Source organism: Peromyscus leucopus, chromosome 8a (assembly GCF_004664715.2).
Source record: "Peromyscus leucopus breed LL Stock chromosome 8a, UCI_PerLeu_2.1, whole genome shotgun sequence".
NCBI classification, from domain to species: Eukaryota; Metazoa; Chordata; class Mammalia; order Rodentia; family Cricetidae; genus Peromyscus; species Peromyscus leucopus.
Window position 1 is genome coordinate 16,342,816 of NC_051085.1, and position 20,680 is coordinate 16,363,495.

Sequence of the window (20,680 nt, forward strand, 5' to 3'; positions counted from 1 at the left end):
AAATCTAATTCTTATAAACCATTTAGTAACAGAATTGAAGGTGAGCATGTTCACATTGTCTTATCAGTCCCAGTAGTGGGCAGCTATTATAATGTCTTTCTCTTTTATGATCTGAACAGTCTCTGATGAGAAGTTAAGCTAAAGGCAAAAAAAAAAAGTCGCAAAAACTAATAACCGATTTACTAATAGTGGTGACCACACAGCTTCTCACCTGTAGTGACAGACACCATGGTGAGGCCTCAGCGATAGCAACTCAATATGGTTGTCATTGATTGCCACTGAAATACTGTTCAAAAGCATCATTATTCATAACCACTGCTGGGACCAGAAATTGTACAACCTTCAGCGTATCACTCTCTTGGGACTTGTGAGTGCCCAACTTTCAAAGAACCGGATCATGGAGAGTCTGAACTGGGGAAATGCTACCCTGAAAGGGTGTTGGTAGATGTGGAGGTCTGCTTTAAGGGCAAGGGTCGCCGTGTTAGCTTTCTTCAGAGAGAAGAGACCAACTTGCTAGATGAAGACTTGAATGCCAGTAATGACCTGGGTTATCTCTAATGTCCCTTCTGGAAGTCAGGGATGTGTCTATCATTCATGCATCATTTACTGAGCCCCAACTCCATGCTGAAAACCTAAGTTCTCTTGAACTAGCATCATGTGAGCCCTGACTTAATGACATTCTTATTTCCTTTCTCTTCTTTCTCAACAGTTTTCTTCCTTGGGACTACCTAATACTTACAAACAGGGGTTTTCATACCCAAACCGAGATGCAACAGATCTCAGGGCTCACCAAGTGCTCTAGTGTTTCCAGTGATGCTGAGAGACAAAAAGAAAAAAAAAGCCCTTTTAAAAGCCTGGATGATGTACTGGTCTGCCCCCAATGATTCAGGAATGGGAGCCTTTAGCTCTGTAGAAAGATTGTTCCAGTCACATGCAGTCCCAGCTATCTGGCACGTAGTGAAATATTTCGACTTAATCCAATCAGTTTTAATTTGCAAAAGGAAACAATGACTGTATTATATGTAGTGAACAATTTTCACTGGCAAACTGGAAATTTCATTACATGGCACCTGAAGCCAGTTGTAAAATCTAACATACTGCATACAACCCCATCAGATAGGTCATTAACTTACATTGTCAATTTAACCGTGCAGGGAGCAACCGTGGGCTGCTCAAAAGCAATCCCACCAACTCCTGCTGCTTATACAGAGCCCCTCCGGGAGTCCTGTGCCCCTGAGACCAGCCCCCAGTCCTCATGATACTACTGGGCATGACAGTCACATGGTGATTTCTCACATTGACCCCTGTCATCTTTCAGCAACCCTGGAGATGAGTGGGTACCCTGAGTGCCATTGTCATTTGGCAAGAGAGAAGTCCAGTCCATAGAGATGCATGAGAGTTTGTTCCCATCACAAACATCTTTGGGGAGAGTAGGGATTCAAAGTGCTGTTTATGCTGCCAGTTGACTAGTCTGACATTCAGAGATACCGTGTGAATACCCAAACTTTCCCAGACTTTACTGATCTCAGAGGCTGGATTTTGATGCTTCAGATCATTAGAAATCCATGTGTTCTTGTTCAGGAACTATTAACGGGTACTTTTTATGGGCCTGGCAACATTCTGCATGCTGAAAACAGACACGTGAATAAGTCTGACATTATGCCAAAAATGATGTATTGATTAAGTTGGGTTGCAACGGGCACTATCAAGGAGGAAAATGTGCAAGGAAAATACCAAAGGGGACCTGCCTTCATCTTCAGAGCTGAGAGGCTTTCTTGAGGAGGTAACATATAAAATATACGCTAAAGGGAAGGGAGACAAGAAGCTCAAGAATTAGAGTGAACCATTTCAGAAGGAGGTGGGGGGCTCCAGGAAAGAAGCCTCTGGGGCTAGCAGGCAGGGATTGTTCCCACTAGGAGAGGATGCTAGATCAGTCTTGATGGTACAAGTGGGAGAGGCTGGCATGGATATGGATGGCAGACATTTGCAAGATGGAAGATCAGACTGTACTGATCAATGGGAGGTAGGCTGTGGGAGTGGAGGAGCATTAGAAATCTCTGCCCTTGCTGGCTGCTGCAGGATGAAAGTCAAGTGCTTAGGATTCTAGCAAGGATTTGTACAAGCAGTATGGCAAATCATACATCTTTCATTCAGAACATGGAAGTTGAAGTCCTGTGGGACATTGGTTTGCCTAATGGAGAGACCCAACATTGGACAGTGATTTTTAGACGATTTACCAAAGTCGATAGGACAGATCCAAGTTCAGGGAACCTCGAGCATTTGGAGGCTTATAAACCGTCTTTGGGGGACTCATATTTTAAAACACCTTGTTTTTATTCCAGTTTTTATATAGCCTTTTATTAAACCGATTTTGTTATTGTTGAGATAAAACCTCATACAGCTGAGGCTGACCTCTAACTCAGTGTGTATCTAAGCATGACCTTGACCTTCTGGTCCTTCTTCCTCTGGGCTCAGAAGCACACACTACCATGCACCTATTTCATGCTGTGCTGCAGCTTGAACCCAGGGCTCTGTGCATGCTGGGCAAGCAATATACCTGTTGAGCTACACCTTCAGCCCTTTCCTCTGTTTTTCAGGCATGGTCTCACTATGTAGCTCAGGTTGGCCTCACACTCATGATCTGTTTGCCTCAGTTTCCCTTGTACTTGGAATGCAGGTGTGAGGTACCATGCCCAACTACAAAATACTTCCCTACACATTAACTTTGAACTTTGCCCTGATCACCATGGGGGGTTGATGGTGTTGTTGTCTTTCTAGTATGCAATAGCCCAATGCCACAGAGTAAGGGCTCTGATTCTCTGCACAGGATTCCTCTTACTCCGCTCATATCACCATGTTCTCTCTTTACCCCTCCACCAAGGGCAATTGCACTGGCTCTCAGAGACTCATGTGACACTATTTGTCACAGTAATATGTATGGTGATATTAAAATGAAAACAACAACTATTAGATTAGAGACTTCAGTATTAGAAGGGAGATAATTGCCTGAGAAATAGTAAGCGCATATTTTCCAAGTTCTATGAATTTACGAAACATCATAAGACCTCTCTGTCCTCACCTTTCATTCTCATATCTACTCCTCAAGGGGTGGGACCATGTAAAATGGCTCAAGGTATCCTCCCCCATGGCCCAGGTATTCCTAGGAAAGTTTTCAAGGCTCTGTAGAAGATGGGCAGTGAAACTGGCTGGACACGGAAGAGGGTGAGAAAACCTTCACCCCCGTGCAGTCTTATCCATTTGTCATCTTCCCTTCAAGTCTCAGGATGTTTGTGATTAAGTGAGAAATGAAGCTGTCTTGTGTCTAGGTCTGAGGGAGCTTCAACTGCCTCTGCTTTGGCTCTACGTGAAGATCCTGTTCTGGGAAGGACTTTCCGACCGCGTGGAACTTTTTTTCTGTGTCCTAACATCCCTGAACCTCTCGCTGTTGTTTCCCCTGATGCTCCCAATAGCTCCTGGACTGCTTTGTGATCCCGGTGGTGATTTTGCTCTCCTGGTTCTTCCTGCTGATCCGGTACAAGGCTGTGCATTTCATCGGCATCGTGGTCTGCATCCTGGGCATGGGCTGTATGGTGGGAGCTGACGTGCTCGTGGGAAGGCACCAGGGAGCAGGTGAGTCTCAGGGTGGTCACTAGGTCTCTCGTCTTTATGAGGGGGATCGCAAGGAGACCTGGAATGTCAGTGGTTGGATATGGGAGTCCTAGGAGCAGGGTTCATCCTATGGCAGAGTTTGTGTTCATGTTCATGTTTTTGTCCCACACCCAAAATAGTAGCACAAATAAGGTCCTTGATATATATGTCCTGGGTGAATATAAGATGTAAAATTCGAGACATTCACACATTTTTTTAAAGTGAGGGCACCATCTATATGGCAGAAACTTTAAAGGTCAGAGCAGCTGGCCTAGAAGAGCTAAGGCAGTATTGACAAGTCAATTAGCAAGTCAGCCGCAAATCCTTCCCCACTGCTTCTCACCCAGCCCCAGGTCTGTCAGGTCAGGGAAAGACCAAACTTCCGAACTACTGGGTGATCGTTGGTTTACAGGCCAGAGAATGGCTATTTACGATCTGAAGACCAGAGTAGGCTGGATCATTTCCAGAGGGTAGGTGCCATCTCGCCATCTCGTGCACGGTTATTCATGGGGGTGTTTTGTTGTTGTTTATTTGTTTTGATGGGAGGAGTTGTTATATTGGTCACAGCTTAGAGACTTCTTAGACAGAATCTTGTAATTAAATCAGCAAATTCCTGTGAATCTTCTGGGGGACCCCTGATCCCAGTGGTATCTGGAAGGACTTTCTTAATAGGTTTCAATTATTGTGATAAAGAAAGAGTTTGAGAAGAGAAAAGGCGCCCCCCCCCCTTGCTGTCATCAGAAGTGGAGTAGAAAGTACTTACCTTCAAAAGCTATTGGAATTACCCTTTCTTCTAAAAAGTTAGATAATGAGGACTCAAAATTGGGGCATTTTGCTTTATGAGACAAAGCTACATGAAATTTCTGAAATGACGTCACTTATATTGCATCATAGAAGTTTGCAGCAAAAACTAAGGGCCTTCTTCAGCCTCCTTTATATTTGGCATGAGGGAACATCAAGTTCTGGGAAAACCAAGTGAGTTATCCAAGATCATAGTGCTGAGATGGGAGAGGCTAGACTCTTGAGCTTCCAACATTTAAGGCAGGCTTTCTTCCGCCCACATTGCTAACAGCTAAAGCTACAACACAGAACAAAAAGGAGACATCCTCAGTCTCCTGAACCTACAGCTGGAAGGTTATGAGTCCCTACTTCAGCAAATGGCTTAGAAATATATACTTACCATCTCCCCAATTCTCCCGTGTAAAACACTTATTCCGTTCCGTTGGCCATTGACAGATAGTGTATCCAAGATCCGGTTGTGAGCCTCATACACAGCCAGTGGTCTTGACAGGAATCTCTTCAGAACTCAACAGACAGCATTCTGTCTGGTTTAATGTCACAGTTTGGCCACAGTTTCTGAGCTTTCTTGGCACTGTATAAACACAGAAGTATGTACCCTTAGAAAACTTGGCTGTTGACCCTAGCTGTCCATTCTAATCATCATCTTATTCCACAGCCAATCAAGACAGCTGTTCTGATAACTCAAGAGTGTTTTGGACTTCAATAGTGAGTTAACTTTGAACTGATTTACTAGATTATATACACTACTTCTGTAAAAATGTCTTTGGGCTCTGAAATGGTAGGAAAACAGCACTATTTAAGAAGAAGTCAACAAATCCATTTGAGTCTTAAGTGGTCACTTGTCACTGTTGTCATTGAAATGAAGACATGGATAAAACATACTGAAGTGGTACAGTGCTGTCCCTGTGGACCTGCGTGAGGCTCACAGCATTGCCTTTTGTGACATGCAAAGCACCCGTGTTAAGGGAATGAAATCTTATCACTGCCCAGCATGCTCTGTGCTACTGAAATGGTGCCCAAATGTATGGATCAATGCCTTAAGGCCAGTCCAAATATGAAATTCAAGGGCTCATTGACTACACATACTTTATCTCTATAAAATATTAACTTTGGCAGAAATCTCAACTATTATATAAGCTATTTTTAAAAAGCACATTGCTTTTGGAATCAGTATTATTTTAAAATTTGTATGCATTATTGCTAAAATTGTCTCACTTTTTTCTACCTTTGTAGTACATTGGGTTCAATTGCATTAATCAGCCAAGACCACCAGGCATTTCTGTAATATTTTGGGTACTCATAAGAACTTTAATGAATCATTTGACTCATATAAATTATTACAATCATATCAAGGGCTTTTCAAAGGAAAAGAGAATAACTGACTTTATTTTTTATTATATTGCTTAAATCCTGTTTCTCTTAGCTTAAGATTTTGACAGTTCTGTCCCAAACACATTGATTTTAGCCCACTCACAATTACTTTGGCCTCATTATAGTTAATTGTTTTAATTTTCTTTGTTGGCATGTTTCTTCTTCTGCACACCAGGAACTCCTCCTTGATTTAAGTCTGGCTGAAGGAACCTTCTCAGATGATATCAGGAATTGCATATAAAAAATAGGTCCAGGTCCAGAATGAAGTGACAATAAATGCTGCTGATGACACCTGTCCATCATGTCTACCTACTGCAGACAGGGGTCAAAAGAATGCACCCAATCTCCTGGCATGAGAGACCTCACTTTGACACCCACAGCTAGTCACCCACCATAAAAACTTTCTACACCATTATGCTCATCAAAAGTAGATTGCTTTTCCAAGTTTGTCAATAAAAAGAGTGGACCTGATATGTAAACTCTCCTTGTGTCATTTAGCTTCCCATCTGCATCACAGGCCTCTCTGAATGGCCATATAGATTCGAGTGGTGGGAGTCATCTAGTAGACTGTAAGAATATTGGAAATGTTGGAGTGTGTAAACATGGTTCCATAAAGCCCCAGAGATACATCGCTATGGCCTCTACTTTTCTAACTTGTGGATATAAATAGAAAGGATGAAAGTTATAAGATGAAGAGAAAAAATTAAAATCATGCCCTATTAGAAAATATATTGCTTCTCCTAAAAATAGCCCCTTTCTGCTATATTTATTGCATCTTTCAGGCTATTTGTGATGATGTTGGTTACCCATGACAACAATTTATTATTCGCTGTAACTTTACATTTATTTCAAAGAAAAGAAAATGCTTTTAAAGAGCCAGAGAGCTCAATACAATCAAATAAAAGTGACATTTTGTTGAATATGCCATGCTGCCAAGGACTTTCTCATACATTACCTCATTTTATCCTAATAACTCTGAAAAAATTTTCATGTTTCATCTTCAAAAATCAAATTAAATTGTGTGGCTCAGATGGAAAAATCTTTACAGTACTTTTTCTATTCAACTCAATTCTTATTTTTCTCTAATTGCATCTTGTTTGGGAAAGACAAAGGTGCGTTAAAACAGTTAATTAAAGTAAAGGACTGTCCTGGATTGCCCAGGATGGAGGATTGCTCAAATGTGAGATTTTAAAGTTAACATTGAGTTCCATGAAAACAAGACAGTTAGTCCTATATTTCAGACTTCAATGTATTTAAGGAGATGGGTATATTTTCATCAAAGGAACTAGCAGTCTCTCAATAGTCCCAATAATAAAGCTCATTCTTAAACTAGTGGTGACTCTTGATTTTTAGATAACCTTCCCTTAGTACTACACATAACAAATCTAAAAGAGATTTGTTGAAACAAAATCTAATATGGAAAGCTATTTCTTGAAAAATAATTATGTCTAGAAACCATGGGCATTCCAGAATGAGAAATGTCCCACACATAGAGACAGTTATTCAAATACAATGAAGATTGGCCCTTTAAAGATGTCAGGGACAAGGACAGAATCTCTAGTTAGTGGAAAAGTACAGACCCCCCCCCCCCATAAGACAGGGAACTAGATCATCTTACAGTCAGGTTGCCTAGCAACAGGACATTGAGTCAGAGTCCTTGACCCTCTCACCCTGTAAACATTCTATACAAACATCCTGTTAGCTTGCCCCACCTTATGCAGATGACAGCTTCTTGCTCCCCCCCCCCCCACACACACACCCTGTAGGAACTATATAAACCCTTCTGGAAGGAAATAAAGTGGCACTTTGATCAGAATCTAGACTTGGTGTGTTTTCCTTTGTATCTCCTGTCCCTACATTCCCTTCTTAGGGTGGTCGAGAACCTGTTGTAGCCCTGCAGGCAGGGCATAAAAACACCATTTATGAACAAGTTGTGTGATGTGGTATGCTAACATTTCTATGTGCTATTTTATTCTTGCAATAATAACATTTTAAGATAAAGAAAACAAAACAAAATAAAGGAAGGCCCTGTAGTTAATAACAGGTGTGATTTATGCAGCTCTACCTGAAATGAAGGCTATCACCATTCAAAACATTGCCATATGAGGGGTCAAGACATTTTCAGTCAGATAATTCATTTAGATACACTGGGAATTTAGAATGGGGTGGCATAGTACATGATGGTGAAAGTATATAGCAGAGGGGAACTGTTCCCTTCATGGCTTGCAAGAAACAGAAAGAGGAGAAGAAGAAGGAGAAGAAGAAGAGGAGGAGGAGGAGGAAGAGGAGGAGGAGGAAGAGGAAGAGGAAGATGAAAAGGAAGAGGAGAAAGAAGAAGGGACTATGTGTCAATATCCTGTTTAGGGCCATCCTCCAAAAGACAACTTATGTCTTCAGGCCCTGCCTCTTAGTAGTTTGACTCTTTATCAATAGCATTGTATGATGGGAACCAAGTCTCCACATGTGGGCTTTCAGAGATATTTAAGTTCAAACTGTAGCCCATGCTATATGCACATATATCCACTTTAAAGTAACTTAAAAACTGATTAATAGAATTACTGGTAAATCATAATAAATACTATGTAATATTTTGTCAAGATAGCTTTGAAAATATTTCTGATCTGGAAATTGTATGCAATTGTATTACTATCAAAAATTATCACAAAATAAATGAAATTTTAAAGTACTGATAACTACATTTCCTTTAGTAGGTCAGTTTACAGAAAGATGGGTGGATGAGACTCTACAGTTAATGGTGCTTGTTGTCCTTCCAGAGGACCTGATTCTGGTTTCTAGCACTCACATCTGGCATCTTACAACTGCCTGTAACTCCAGCTTCTAGAGATATGATGTCCATGTGTGCATGTGGATACAAATAAATCTTAAAAGATAAACAACTGTACAATACTATTCACCAAAAACAGTGTCCACTTTTTAGGACTTAAAAGATAGACTTATGTTCCTCTGATTTTTATAAAAATACTTCATTATGACTTCGTTTTCAAGAATCTATTCATAGAAAATTAATTATATTAACCAAGACTTCTATTAAGAAGCCCTTCTATATTTTACTAGTACAACAATAATTGATATTCATAACAATAATTTAATGTCATTACAAGAGTCTGAAATGTTTCCTGAATGAAAAGAGACAAGATGTGCTTTAGAATTTAGGGTATTGACTATGTCAAATTCAAAGATTTTCATACTTCAGTAGCTGACACATGAAGATTAATCAGTTGCTAAAAATTTCCCTATTATGGCAGCCTTCCCAGGCTGCCCAGGGCGGCTTCCTCCAGGTCTGCTTTCTCATCAGGGCTTCATTAAGTTTTCTGCTCATCTGCTGAAGAGTTGTGGTAGCTCCTCATGGACTCAAGGAAATCTCGCAGCCCTCCCAGAATCACATTCTCAACTTCATTTCCTTGAGAGCAATTCCAGCAAGCCATTGTCTTTCAGGGTCTCTTCCACTCTCTTCCCTCTCCCTGTCACCAGGAGTGGGACTTGGCCTGGAAAAGGGTGATGCCATTTAGCATAGAGATATACTCTGAGGTGACCAAATACAGAAGTCCGTCCAAGCCCTGCTTTGATTCATGTGAACTCTCTACCTAGAGAATGTTCTATGCTCTCCAAAGAATAGTGACTATCTTCTTCTACAGTTTTGGGGTTGTTCAGATAATCTCAGAATCCAAAGATTGCAAAAGTGAGTCTCTTCCTGAAGAGGGCTATTGTTGTGGATATGCTTCCCATTCTTCACGTCTCTCAGAGCTGTGCATCTGCGGCGCTGACAGCTGCCTGGCACCTGGTGCACAGAGTCAGAAGCCGCTAGAGAGAGAGTCCTCCAGTCAGGGTGCTCCTGCTGCTTATCTTCATTCTCTCTTTCCATGGCTTCCATCCACACTCCCTGAAGTGGAATGAGTTTACTTTGGTGATCGGATAAGGAATTTATTAAAAACTGGACATAAACGAGAACCAATCCAAACTGAGTTTAAAACAAATGTGGTTTTTGTTTGAAAAGAAAATATTAATATTATGGTGAATTATATATTAAGCTGTGTCAGAGAAGTTGAAATCTTACAAATCCCATTGGTCTCCTTGTCTAAGTATTTACACATTTTGCCAGTAGTCAGAAACATAGTATTGACTGCTGTTATACCTTCTCTCGGTGCATTGAAGAGGGTAGAAATTGACTTTGGGTTTATGACAGATTCACCAAACGGTTGGAAAATGTCCTTAAACAAAAATAATACATGTGCATATTAGCACGTATTTGCAGACACATCCCTGGACAGAGACATGGCCTTTGGAGCGAATTAAACTGAAGAAAACTTCAGTTCTTCAGGAAAACTTCCAGTTTCATTAAGATAGGTAGCTTTTTATATCCTAGCATGTCGAGAAAACATATTTTTAAAACCTTCACTTGATTTCAGTTGGAAATTGCTGGGCTTCTTAGAAAAGTGTCGGAAGAAAGTAGACAAGAGAGGCTCAGTTTTCTGGTGCCAGGTTCTTGTTAAGAAGATTTTCCTGAGGCTCCATCTGCTTTCCTTGTTTCCTAGGGGAAAATAAGCTGGTAGGGGACCTCCTCGTCTTGGGAGGAGCCACGCTGTATGGCATCTCTAACGTCTGGGAAGAATCCATCATCCGAACTCTGAGCAGAGTGGAGTTCCTGGGAATGATTGGTCTCTTTGGTGCATTTTTCAGTGGAATTCAATTGTGAGTAAAAATAACAAGAAACATGGAGGCTATAAATGAATGGGTTTTATTTTTACAGTTTTTGCCCTCAGAGTGTAAAACCTAAGGCAGAAAAGCAATCATCAAACTCATGCACAAAGATCTTATTCAATCTATAAGCTATATCATCATTAGTAAATTACTTCCAAACTAAGTAAGTGTATTCTAAATTATTACAAAACATTTAATAGATTTTGAAGATGATTTTGAAGAATAAGAAGTACATTAATTCTCCCAATGACTGGATTATAATTCATAAAGAAGTTATAAGCAAATCACAAAGGTCATGATTTGATGTACTTCAAAGAGAATATATTTTGTTTATTAGTGGTAGCTGTTAGGAAATGTCTACTTTAAAATTGCTCTTTTATGGGAGAGATGGCTCAGCAGTTAAAAGCACTGGCTGCTCTTCCAGAGGACCTAGGTTCCATTCTCAGCATCCATATGAAGGCTCATGATCATCCATAACTCCAATCCCAGTATACCCTCTTCTGATCTCCTTGGACACCAGACATATATGTAGTGCAGAGACATACATGCAGGCAAAACAACCATATACATAAAAGGAAAACCATTTTAAAAATTTAAAAAAAAATTGCCTTTGATAGATGTTCTTTGTTGCCCATGAGTTCACAAGAATGAACCACATTTCAAATCAAGTATCAGAATTTAGCATTCTCTTTTCCTTAAAAAGATAGGAACACTGAGATTTACTAAATGCCATAAAGCAAAATACACCAGATTGTCAATAATTCCAAAACTAGAGCAAAAATTATTCCTTAGTGCATTATCTGGTCTCTCAAAATTTGTTGTAGATGAAGCATAATTTCCTACCAGTAAAGAACACACATTTCAGTCTATGTGAGGAGCAGTCTAGTTTCACCAAATAAGCAATTGCTATTCCATGGCATTTCTTTCTACAAAACAAACACTTTGTAACTGTATAGGTTTGTTGTTGTCAGAAATTACTTGAAAATATTTTGGCATCACCTGAAACATTATGTATATAGATAGGTTCTTTCCAGCACATTCCTCAAAAATCTCAGGGTCCTGAAGTACTGCAAACTCTCCAGGAGGTACATAGAAATGGGAAATTTCTGGGAGTTTATTTGGGGTTCATTTTGAAAGTGTAGTGGCATTTTGAAGCTCCCAAATTTGTTAATTCATCTTTGTGAGAGGAAGAAAGGATTATTTAGGTAAAGTACTCATGGCTGACATTTCATAGATGGATGGTTCATTTTATGCATTATTGTTTGTATTCTTGCATCCAAAATATATATCCTGAGATCTGCTCTTTTTCTTGATTACAGTCTGTCATGGCTAATGGAGCTCTGGAGGGAGGCCCTGCTGCCAAGATAAGGGCTTTGTTTGGTGAATTAGATAAGTTGAGGGTGTGCTGGACCCACACCCTCGATAGTATGGTTGAAATGGTACCACTCTCACCTCCTGCTCCAGTTCAGTCCTTGGACCACAACACTGCCATCACCTGAGAACTAGCTATCAGCAAAGCACCTCCCTGAACCCCTCCAAGTTCACCTGAATCTGAAGGTCTAGAAAGAAGGTTCCAGAGACAGTCGTTTAACACTCTCTAGGTAGCTATGAGACACATGCAATCCTGAGAATCACTGCTGCATTGACTGTTCAGTGGGCAAATTGATGAAGCCTGTAAGCATAGAGTTTTCTGGACCTTACCACGTGCTTCCCCTAAAGCACATGAACAAAAATAAAACAAAAGAACAAAATGCCTGTTTGGTTGAGAACAGTGTGGTTTAGACTCCACCAGACCCTCATTGTTGCTGGACCCATGTAGCAAGACCTTTCAGGGAGAGACCACAGGCTGCTCTGCAGAGGCCAGTTTATTTCTGAAGTTTAATTGGTTGTGTTAATATTTGTGTAAATATGGTAAATGGCAGAAAAAGGAAGCAATGTGTGTGATCATTTTGTCCATTTCCTTTGACTCTACAGAGCCATCATGGAACACAAGGAGCTGCTAAAGGTGCCCTGGGATTGGCAAATAGGTAGGCATCCGCTCATTGAAGATTACGTTTTTATTAGTAAATCTGAGCAATGCACTTGAAAAGTTGTGCAAGAAGGGATGGATGGGGCAGACAAGGAAGAGATTTCGAATGGCAGGGGACAAAAGGAGATGAAATTACCTTGCCACGGTGGGAAGTCCTTCACACAATAAAGGGACTGGATTTCCTGAATCATCTGGTTTCCTGTGTGCGCTTCTGCCACTTAACACTGTCAAGGTGTTTTATGGGAGACACAAAAGTGTGTTATTAGGTTAAAGACCAACCAGAAAAGAAAGGCCCACGGCAGTAGTGGTACAGAAATGAGAGCAATTTGCTCCAGTCAAGAAATACAGAATTGATGTGATCATTAAGGAGCAGCAGTTTGGGAAAGGGGAAAACTGAACTTAGCAGAAGGCATGAAAAGAAACAACATAATGGGCATCCCGGGCTCTTTGGAACCTTTTCAGAAGGGAGCACTTACACTTAAATTGTTAATTGATCTCTAACTGGCCTTGGAAATGCTAGATAGGCATTGGACTACTCCAGAGACATCCAGGGCATCTTAGATCCCACTTGTTTCTAAACTCACTTTCTTCTAAAGAAAAAAATGTAGGGTAAGGCTTTCAGATCCGTGATGATGCTCTAATGGATGATCATTCGGCAAGCCCTAGGATGAAATGCCCCTTTATGCCCTCGTAAAGTCTATCATGAAGCAACAGACACCAGGAGTGAAAATGGCTTGAGTGTAGGCCAGTGGTTCTTAACATATGGGTCGGAACTCCTTTGGGGTCACATATCAGATATTTGCATTACAATTCATAACAGAAGCAAAATTATAGTTACAAAGTAGCAACAATATAATTTTATGGTTGGGGTTCCCACAACCTGGGTGTAGTAGAATATTAAGGCGTGTTACTTTCGTTTACATTGCATTTGTATAACTCAGTGAAGCTGTGTTACGGTGCCTGTGTAAAACACCTGATGGTCTAATAAAGAACTGAATGGCCAATAGCGAGGCAGGAGAAAGGATAGGTGGGGCTGGCAGGCAGAGAGAATATATAGAAAGAGAAATCTGGGAGGAGAGGTCTAAGATCTAGGAGCCAGAGAAGGAGGACAACTCCAGGGGCCACCCACCCAGATACACAGCAAGCCACGGAGTAAGACTAAGATTTACAGAAGTAAGAGAACAGGAAAAGCCAGAGGTAAAATGTAGATGGGATAGTTAGTAAAGAAAAACTGGCTGGAAACTAAGCCAAGCTAAGGCCGGGCATTCATAAGTAAGAATAAGCTTCCTTGTGTGATTTATTTGGGAGCTGGGTGGTGCCTCCCCTCAAAGAGCCAAAAAACAACAACAACACAACTATATTAAAGGGTCTCAACATTAAGAAGGTTGAGAACCACCAGTTTAGGCCAGGTGGGGTAGTAGTACATGTAATATATGTGCAGAATAAATGTAAATCGGGGTTGCGGGGGATACAGGTGCTGCCCCTCCACCTCCAGTATACATAGCTTTGATATCCATGATAGCTTCAGTATATTTTCTTTCCACTGAGAAAGACATCAGTGACCTATTCCTCTGCAGCACTGTATCCACCCACAGCCCACAGCATACGACCATAATACTACCAGTATTATGCCCCCTGGTGGCTGACTGAGTGGCAGGCGTTTGTATGACCACATGGGTTAGCTCGGTGACTTCAAACAGGGGCTAACCTACCCCTGTGTTTGTTTCAGAGTCCTCCATTGGTTTGTTTCTTAAGTAAGCATAGGGAATGTCACAATTAAGTGAAAAACAATAGAGAGGAAGGAAGGGGAAGAGGAGGAGAGGGCAGTTGGGAGAGAAACCAGCTGGAAGGGCCGGAAGCGTGTGCCTTTGCAGCTCTAGAAGTCAGGGCTCTTAAACATGACTAATGCTTCACAGCACTTCACATACAGTGGTCTGTGAGGGTAAATTAATTCGATATTGATGGTAATGGCCGTAATCAAAAGGAATTTGTCCTCTAATTACATAGATGTCCTGTGCATGTCCGCTGAGACTTTGTTATAATTCAGTGTTAGTTAAATGTGCCGTCACAAGGTAGTTTTATCCTGAGCTCTCATATTGCCATTAAGATGTCAGTCCCCTGCAGCTCAAAATGATGAAGACTGTGTAAAAGGAACATATCACAGGGCCATCAAATTAATTCCTGGTAGGAAATGAGGCCCAAATGGCCTAGATATAGGATCAAATATTCATTTTTTTCCCTTTTCTGAAGCACTTGGGCACTGGAATTGGAAAGTTTATACCACAGCCACCTTTGTCCCTGTTAGCTCGCTCGAATAGAGTACAGGGTCTAGTCGTGCAGCTCGGTTATAGACATGTGACATTCAGTAAACCCGTGATCATCGAGTGAGCAGGTGAGTGAACGACAGCAGAAAAGATGGGTCTCTGTTCTAACGATCAGACCAAAGGGAAGCAGGGGGACAATATCAGAGGCTTGAGATGATGTTGCACAGTCTTCTGGGTAACTGAGAAATGGCAGAGCAGCCGCTGAAGTTCATGGACCAGGGAGACATTGGAGGAGGTCAACATCCTGTTACGTTGCCCCCACATACTTCAGGAGGTCAGCCAGGAGTGAATCAAGAGCCTTGCCCTTCATGGCTGTGTCCTGGAGAAGAGCACATATTGCGCTGATGAAGAGAACAGACTCCCGGGGTGGCTGGAATGTAGTCTATAGGTAGAGTCTTTGCCTGGTATGTCCAAGGACCTAAGATCAGTTCCGAGTAATACACAGGATGGGGGCTGGGGAGCACAGAATCCAAGACTATCCTCATTTACCATGATCTGTTAGTGAGTACCCCACCCCACCCCTCTCTGTCTACAATTCTAATATACCTCACAGAATCTCTGGGTTATCCGAAGTTATCAACGCAGAGAGTATTACCCCGCTACAGTGTAAAAGCAGAAAGAGAAATGCTTTCTATTTTCTGGATATGAAGATTATTCTTAATGGATTATTGTTGTTGTACAGTGTGTGGACTAATTTCAAGATAGAGTGATTAAAAGCAAGATGATAATGGTTATCATTGTTTTTATTCCTTTGTTCTACTCTACTGAGCGGAAAGACTGCTTGTGATTATCTGATCAGTAAACTCGAGTAAAACATAGGACTCAGTACAGCCAAACTGTCCTCCCACCAGAGCAGGAACCTTAGGCTCACTGCCAGAAACCCAGTAAACAACTTAAATAGTTCCTTTATCTCATGTGCCATTCTGTGTTAAAGGGTGTATGAACAAATGTGAGCTGATGGGAAAGTCACATGTGGAGGAAAGGAGTTCTGGGAATCAGTAGAAATCGGCTCGCTTACATGGAGGTGCCTTTTCACTTTCGATGGGACAGCTGATGACTGTTTTGTTACCTTACCTGGCAATGGGATCACATGGTCACAGAGCAGGGAACTTCTGAAGGTTCCTTGAGAATGCACTGAGGAGTGCTGGGGAGAAGACTCAGTGGGCAAAGTGGTGGCCGAAAAGTATGAGGACCTGAAGTCAGATCCCCAGATCTCGGGTGAAAAGCCAGGCCTGGTGGAGTGCATCTGTAATGTCAGCACCGGGGAGGCAGAGACAAGTGGTTCCCAGGCCTTACCGTGCAGCTAGTCTAGTTAAAAGGTGAGCTCTGAGTTCCTCAAGACTTCCTGTCTCAGAATCAATGGAAGAGTGATTGAAAAAGACACTCGATATTGATCTTTGATCTACACAGAGAGAGAGAGAGAGAGAGAGAGAGAGAGAGAGAGAGAGAGAGAGAGAGAGAGAGAGAGAGAATTGTACACAAAGGCACACAAAAGAATGTATAAGGCTGAAACTTATGCCTACATTTCTGAGATGACTTGATCAAGCTTTCAGTTTCCTGTGATAGAACAAATTTGCATTATCTTAGAAGATCCAGATAGCCAAATGCTCTTGGTATATTTGGCCTATAGTGTGTATGTGTGTATATATATATATTCTGAGAAATCATTGTATCTTGCTATTATTAATAAAAATATCTTAGTCTGGTTTATACAAAGGGATGATAGAACACCATTAGGACCTCAAAGGAAAAGAGGAGATAAAATGCATGTATCACAAACAGGCACCCACTACGTGCACAATGGATGCAAATACACCAAATGGAATAGTCACTTGTTAAACAGGATGTCCCTTATCTCTCTATCTTCAGAGTAACTCAGCCTTAGACATCAGTGGCATGTACTCACAGAACTCAGACTGCCCATGAAAGCTAAGGGAAGGGTCCTTGGCCTGTTTCTTACAGATCAATGTTTTTCCTACGCCCTGTTCTGTACATACAAATGGTCCTTCCCAGGCTGGGCAGGTTTGGCCAGTGAGAGGAAGTAGAGGGAGATGAGAGGCAGAAAGAAGAAGAAAAGAAGTGGGTGTTTTCCTTATTCCATACTACTTGTGGTCAGGTCTCCAGAAACAGCTGAATCCCTGTGGTCTTCTTCTGTGGTACTTCCCTAGTTTCTGTCCTTAGGTAATACACCTTCTGCCTTTATCTCTCTACATCATGGCGTATAATTTATAGCTATTGCAAGTCTCTAGTTTCTTCTCCATCCCTGTTTCCCCTGTCACCCATTCAAATATGTTTGCAGCATATGCTCTGTTAAATTTCCTCTGCTCTACCTGGTATGGACTGTGTTTCTTGATCAAAATAATCAATAAATCCATCTCCTATCTACAGTAGCAACAGCAATTCTTTTGCTTTTGAGATTAGCTAAAGCATATACCACCCATGACACATAGTAAAGACCCCATAGGGATTAGCCAGTAGTGTTATTTTCAGTTTCTCCACATTAAGTCTCTTCAGTGCATGAGGACAAGAGAAACCAAACTCTAAACTTAGTGAGAAAATACCTTGCAAATGTGAACTGGTTATATACATGCTCTGACTATAGATGTATTTAATATAATCATTATGTATTTGCTAGCCAAAATAGTTCATTTGTTTGATCATGTCTATTGATTGGAAACTCTCCACAGACAGCAAATTGGGTCTTGAGGTGAACTGCCAATGTCCACTAACTACCTAATGTCTGCCTCAGAACAGCAGAAGGGCAAGATGTGGCAGTACTGCATCCTCCGTCTGTCTAATTATGCAGTTATCTGACTGTGCTTCACTCACAAATCAGGGTATCCACATGCAGAAGCCCTGACTGGCTCAGTAGAAACCATCAGCTAAGACGGTGTTGTTCACCCACATTTAACTTTGGCAGCTTTGTGAAATACAGGAAGAATGTTTAAACCGGAACTATCCTGAGTTGGCCAGATTACTAGAGTGATGGTCTATTATATAGCTGAGTTCTCACTCTGCTTAGGTCAGTAAATGTGATTTTTAAAGTCCTGCCTTTTCTCTGAGCCTGCTCACGACCCATCCAGAACTCTACTAGGCAGATCCACATGAATGATGAATAACTATCTAAACCAACACGTTCAAGTGTTGTTTCACTTTCTCTGAAAACCCCATCTTCTCATTGCTCTCTCTGTCTCAGTACAATGGCACCACAATTCACTCATTTGCGACAGTAGAGAGCAAGTCTCTTCCTTGATGCCCTCCCACCTGCCCCCACTGCTTACCTTCCAGCCATGATCAGGTTGACTCAGTATTCACAGACCCAGGCACTTCCCTTTTGCTCCCCAAGTGAACCACACACCTTTCCTTCCTGGACACAGATGCCGCTCTCCTCACAACTCCCTTCCTGTGCTGTCCCCATTCCCTTCCTCCTGCAAAGAGTAGCCAGAGTCATCTTTTCAAAATGTGGATCAGATTGTGCTAGATCACTGGTGCAAACTGTTCAGGGGATTCCTATTGCAATTAGAGATTTCTTCCTAAGACACACAGGGCTCCATATGAGCTACAGCCTCCCTAATTTCTCTACCTCATTCTTACGATTCAGTCATTCTGATCTCTGGAATAAACCATAACTTTCCCCTCCTTGAGAATCTTTTCAGGTGGAGACATCTGTGCCCCCTTTAAGCTCCTGGTCCTCACATTCAAAGTCAATGCCACCTTGGCAGAGCAGACTTAGCTGAGGATCCTTCTTAAAGCAAGCCCTGGCCATTCTCTATGAAAAAGAGAGTGAACATAAACCATCAGAGCCCACAGGTCAGTGTCCATGTATGCTTTACCAGATAAGAAGATAGAAGGTTAGGATTCCAGAACTTGTTAGCACAGTTATCTGTGGTGATATATTGTATACACTAATAAAATTTGCCTGAAGATCAAAGAGACAAAGGAACAAGCCAAAGCCACCACGTCTTACTGGTGTGGTGCTATATTGTGTACCCTAATAAAATTTGTTTGAAGATCAGAGGACAGAACAAGCTACTAGATTAAACATAAATGCTAGGCAGTGGTGGCACATACCTTTAATCCTAGCACAAGGGAGGCAGAGATCTGTCTGGATCTCTATGAGTTCAAAGCCACCCTGGACTACATGAGATTGACTCAGTCTAGGAGAGAAAACAGAGCCAGGCAGTGGTGGCACACACCTTTAATCCCAGTACTTGGGAAGCACACACGCCTTTAATCCCAGGAAGTGATGGCTGGGCAGAGAAAGGGATATAATGCTTGAGGAGACAGGAACTAAAGTCTTTTTGGCTGAGGAAGCTCATCCAGCTAGAAGCCTATTGGCTGAGGCTTTTTCAGGCTGAAGAATTGGTGACGTGAGAGGTGGTGGTTCTGGCTTTTTCCTTTGTCTCTCTGATCTTCGGGTAAATTTTATTAGGGTATACAATATGTCACCACAGTTATCCTATAAGCTAAATCAATGATGCCCAAGATAACAGACAAGAAGGAAAGAAGGGAGAGAGGGAGGGAGGGAGAGAGGAAGGGAGGAAGGGAGGGAGGGAGGCAGGCAGGCAGGCAGGCAGGCAGGCAGGAAAAGAAAGGCTCTGGTGTTCTGGTGTGTCTGGACTATATTCTACCCAAATTTGATTATCTTCAGTAGAATAACTTAAGGGTAGAACTTGTTCCTAGTCTGTTAATGGCAGATTTCATAAGGAATTCTGAATTAATTCTTGGGTCTTCTTGTGCATTAGTCATAGGTTATCTAGTCTTTGTTATATTTTTTTGTAAGTTGATTAAAAGGAAAATCAATTGTAAGTAACATGAAACTCAAGTAAAAGGAAATTGACTATTTTTATGGAATTAAAATTTCTGATGGAGAGTCACACAGCATCTATTAGGATTTTGGCAGAATGTATACATGCAATGAGGTCTCCTAGCTTACTGAACCCAGAAGTAGGGATATCATCCGGCTTGGTGTGGAGGGCATGTCCACCACACTAGAGGGGGCTGTTGTACTGTTTGCTTAATGTTCACAATGACTTTCATATGTATCTGATGTAACTTTTCTTAAACCTAGGATCAGAAGTATAGACTAAGCTCTGTGTCCTTTAGAAGCAAAACAATGGAGGAATCACTGATCTTAATCAGAGGAACCGGACATCCGATTGTGACCAAGTTCCCCTGAGCCCCCAGGATTGAAAGGAAGCAAAGTGCTCACACTCTACACCAGACATATTTAATCCAAGAGTCACTTGTATATCACCCAGAGAACCCTAGAATTGTATCGTGTCTTGTTCTTTCAGAGAACAAGCAGAAAAATAAGCATGATTTTTTGTGCATATGTATTACCTCAACGTCTGGGAAATGATGGAGCCTACAGTTACATACAGAACGCTGCTATAGACAGTCCAAACCTTGTACTCATGGAATTAGTACCGCCAATGATATGTCCAGAGTCCACAACTGCCTAGGAAAGCTGACAGAAGGATAACGCTCAATTTCTTTGGCGTAGAGATGAGCAGAATTCATTCATTTTAAAGAAATGAACAGATTTCCTATGGTTGAAGCAATCCCATTGTCTGTTCAAAGATGTAGTTTAAGTCTTCAGTTTGGTAGTCTAAGTTCAGGTCTCTAATTTCAGTAACTGTGTAGTTTACCCTTGAGAGCAGTGCATAGTGTATTTCATTCACTCCTGTTTTGCAAGTAAAACCTAAGAGGTTAAAATGTTTTGAAATACATGGACAGGCCATGAGAGACAACTCAGCAACTAAGGAAGCTTTGCTGTTCTTGCAGA

At 41.5% G+C, this 20,680-nt stretch overlaps 1 protein-coding gene across 1 annotated transcript in view; it reads left to right on the top strand.

Moving 5' to 3' along the window:
• The window catches only part of Slc35f1 (solute carrier family 35 member F1), a 399,998-nt gene that overhangs the window by 353,047 nt on the left and 26,271 nt on the right, over positions 1 to 20,680 (top strand). Inside the window, exons 4-6 of the mRNA XM_028894956.2 lie at positions 3,471 to 3,630; positions 10,374 to 10,530; positions 12,514 to 12,566. Coding sequence (XP_028750789.1) covers positions 3,471 to 3,630; positions 10,374 to 10,530; positions 12,514 to 12,566 — 370 coding nt within the window. The remainder of the gene's footprint in view (positions 1 to 3,470; positions 3,631 to 10,373; positions 10,531 to 12,513; positions 12,567 to 20,680) is intronic.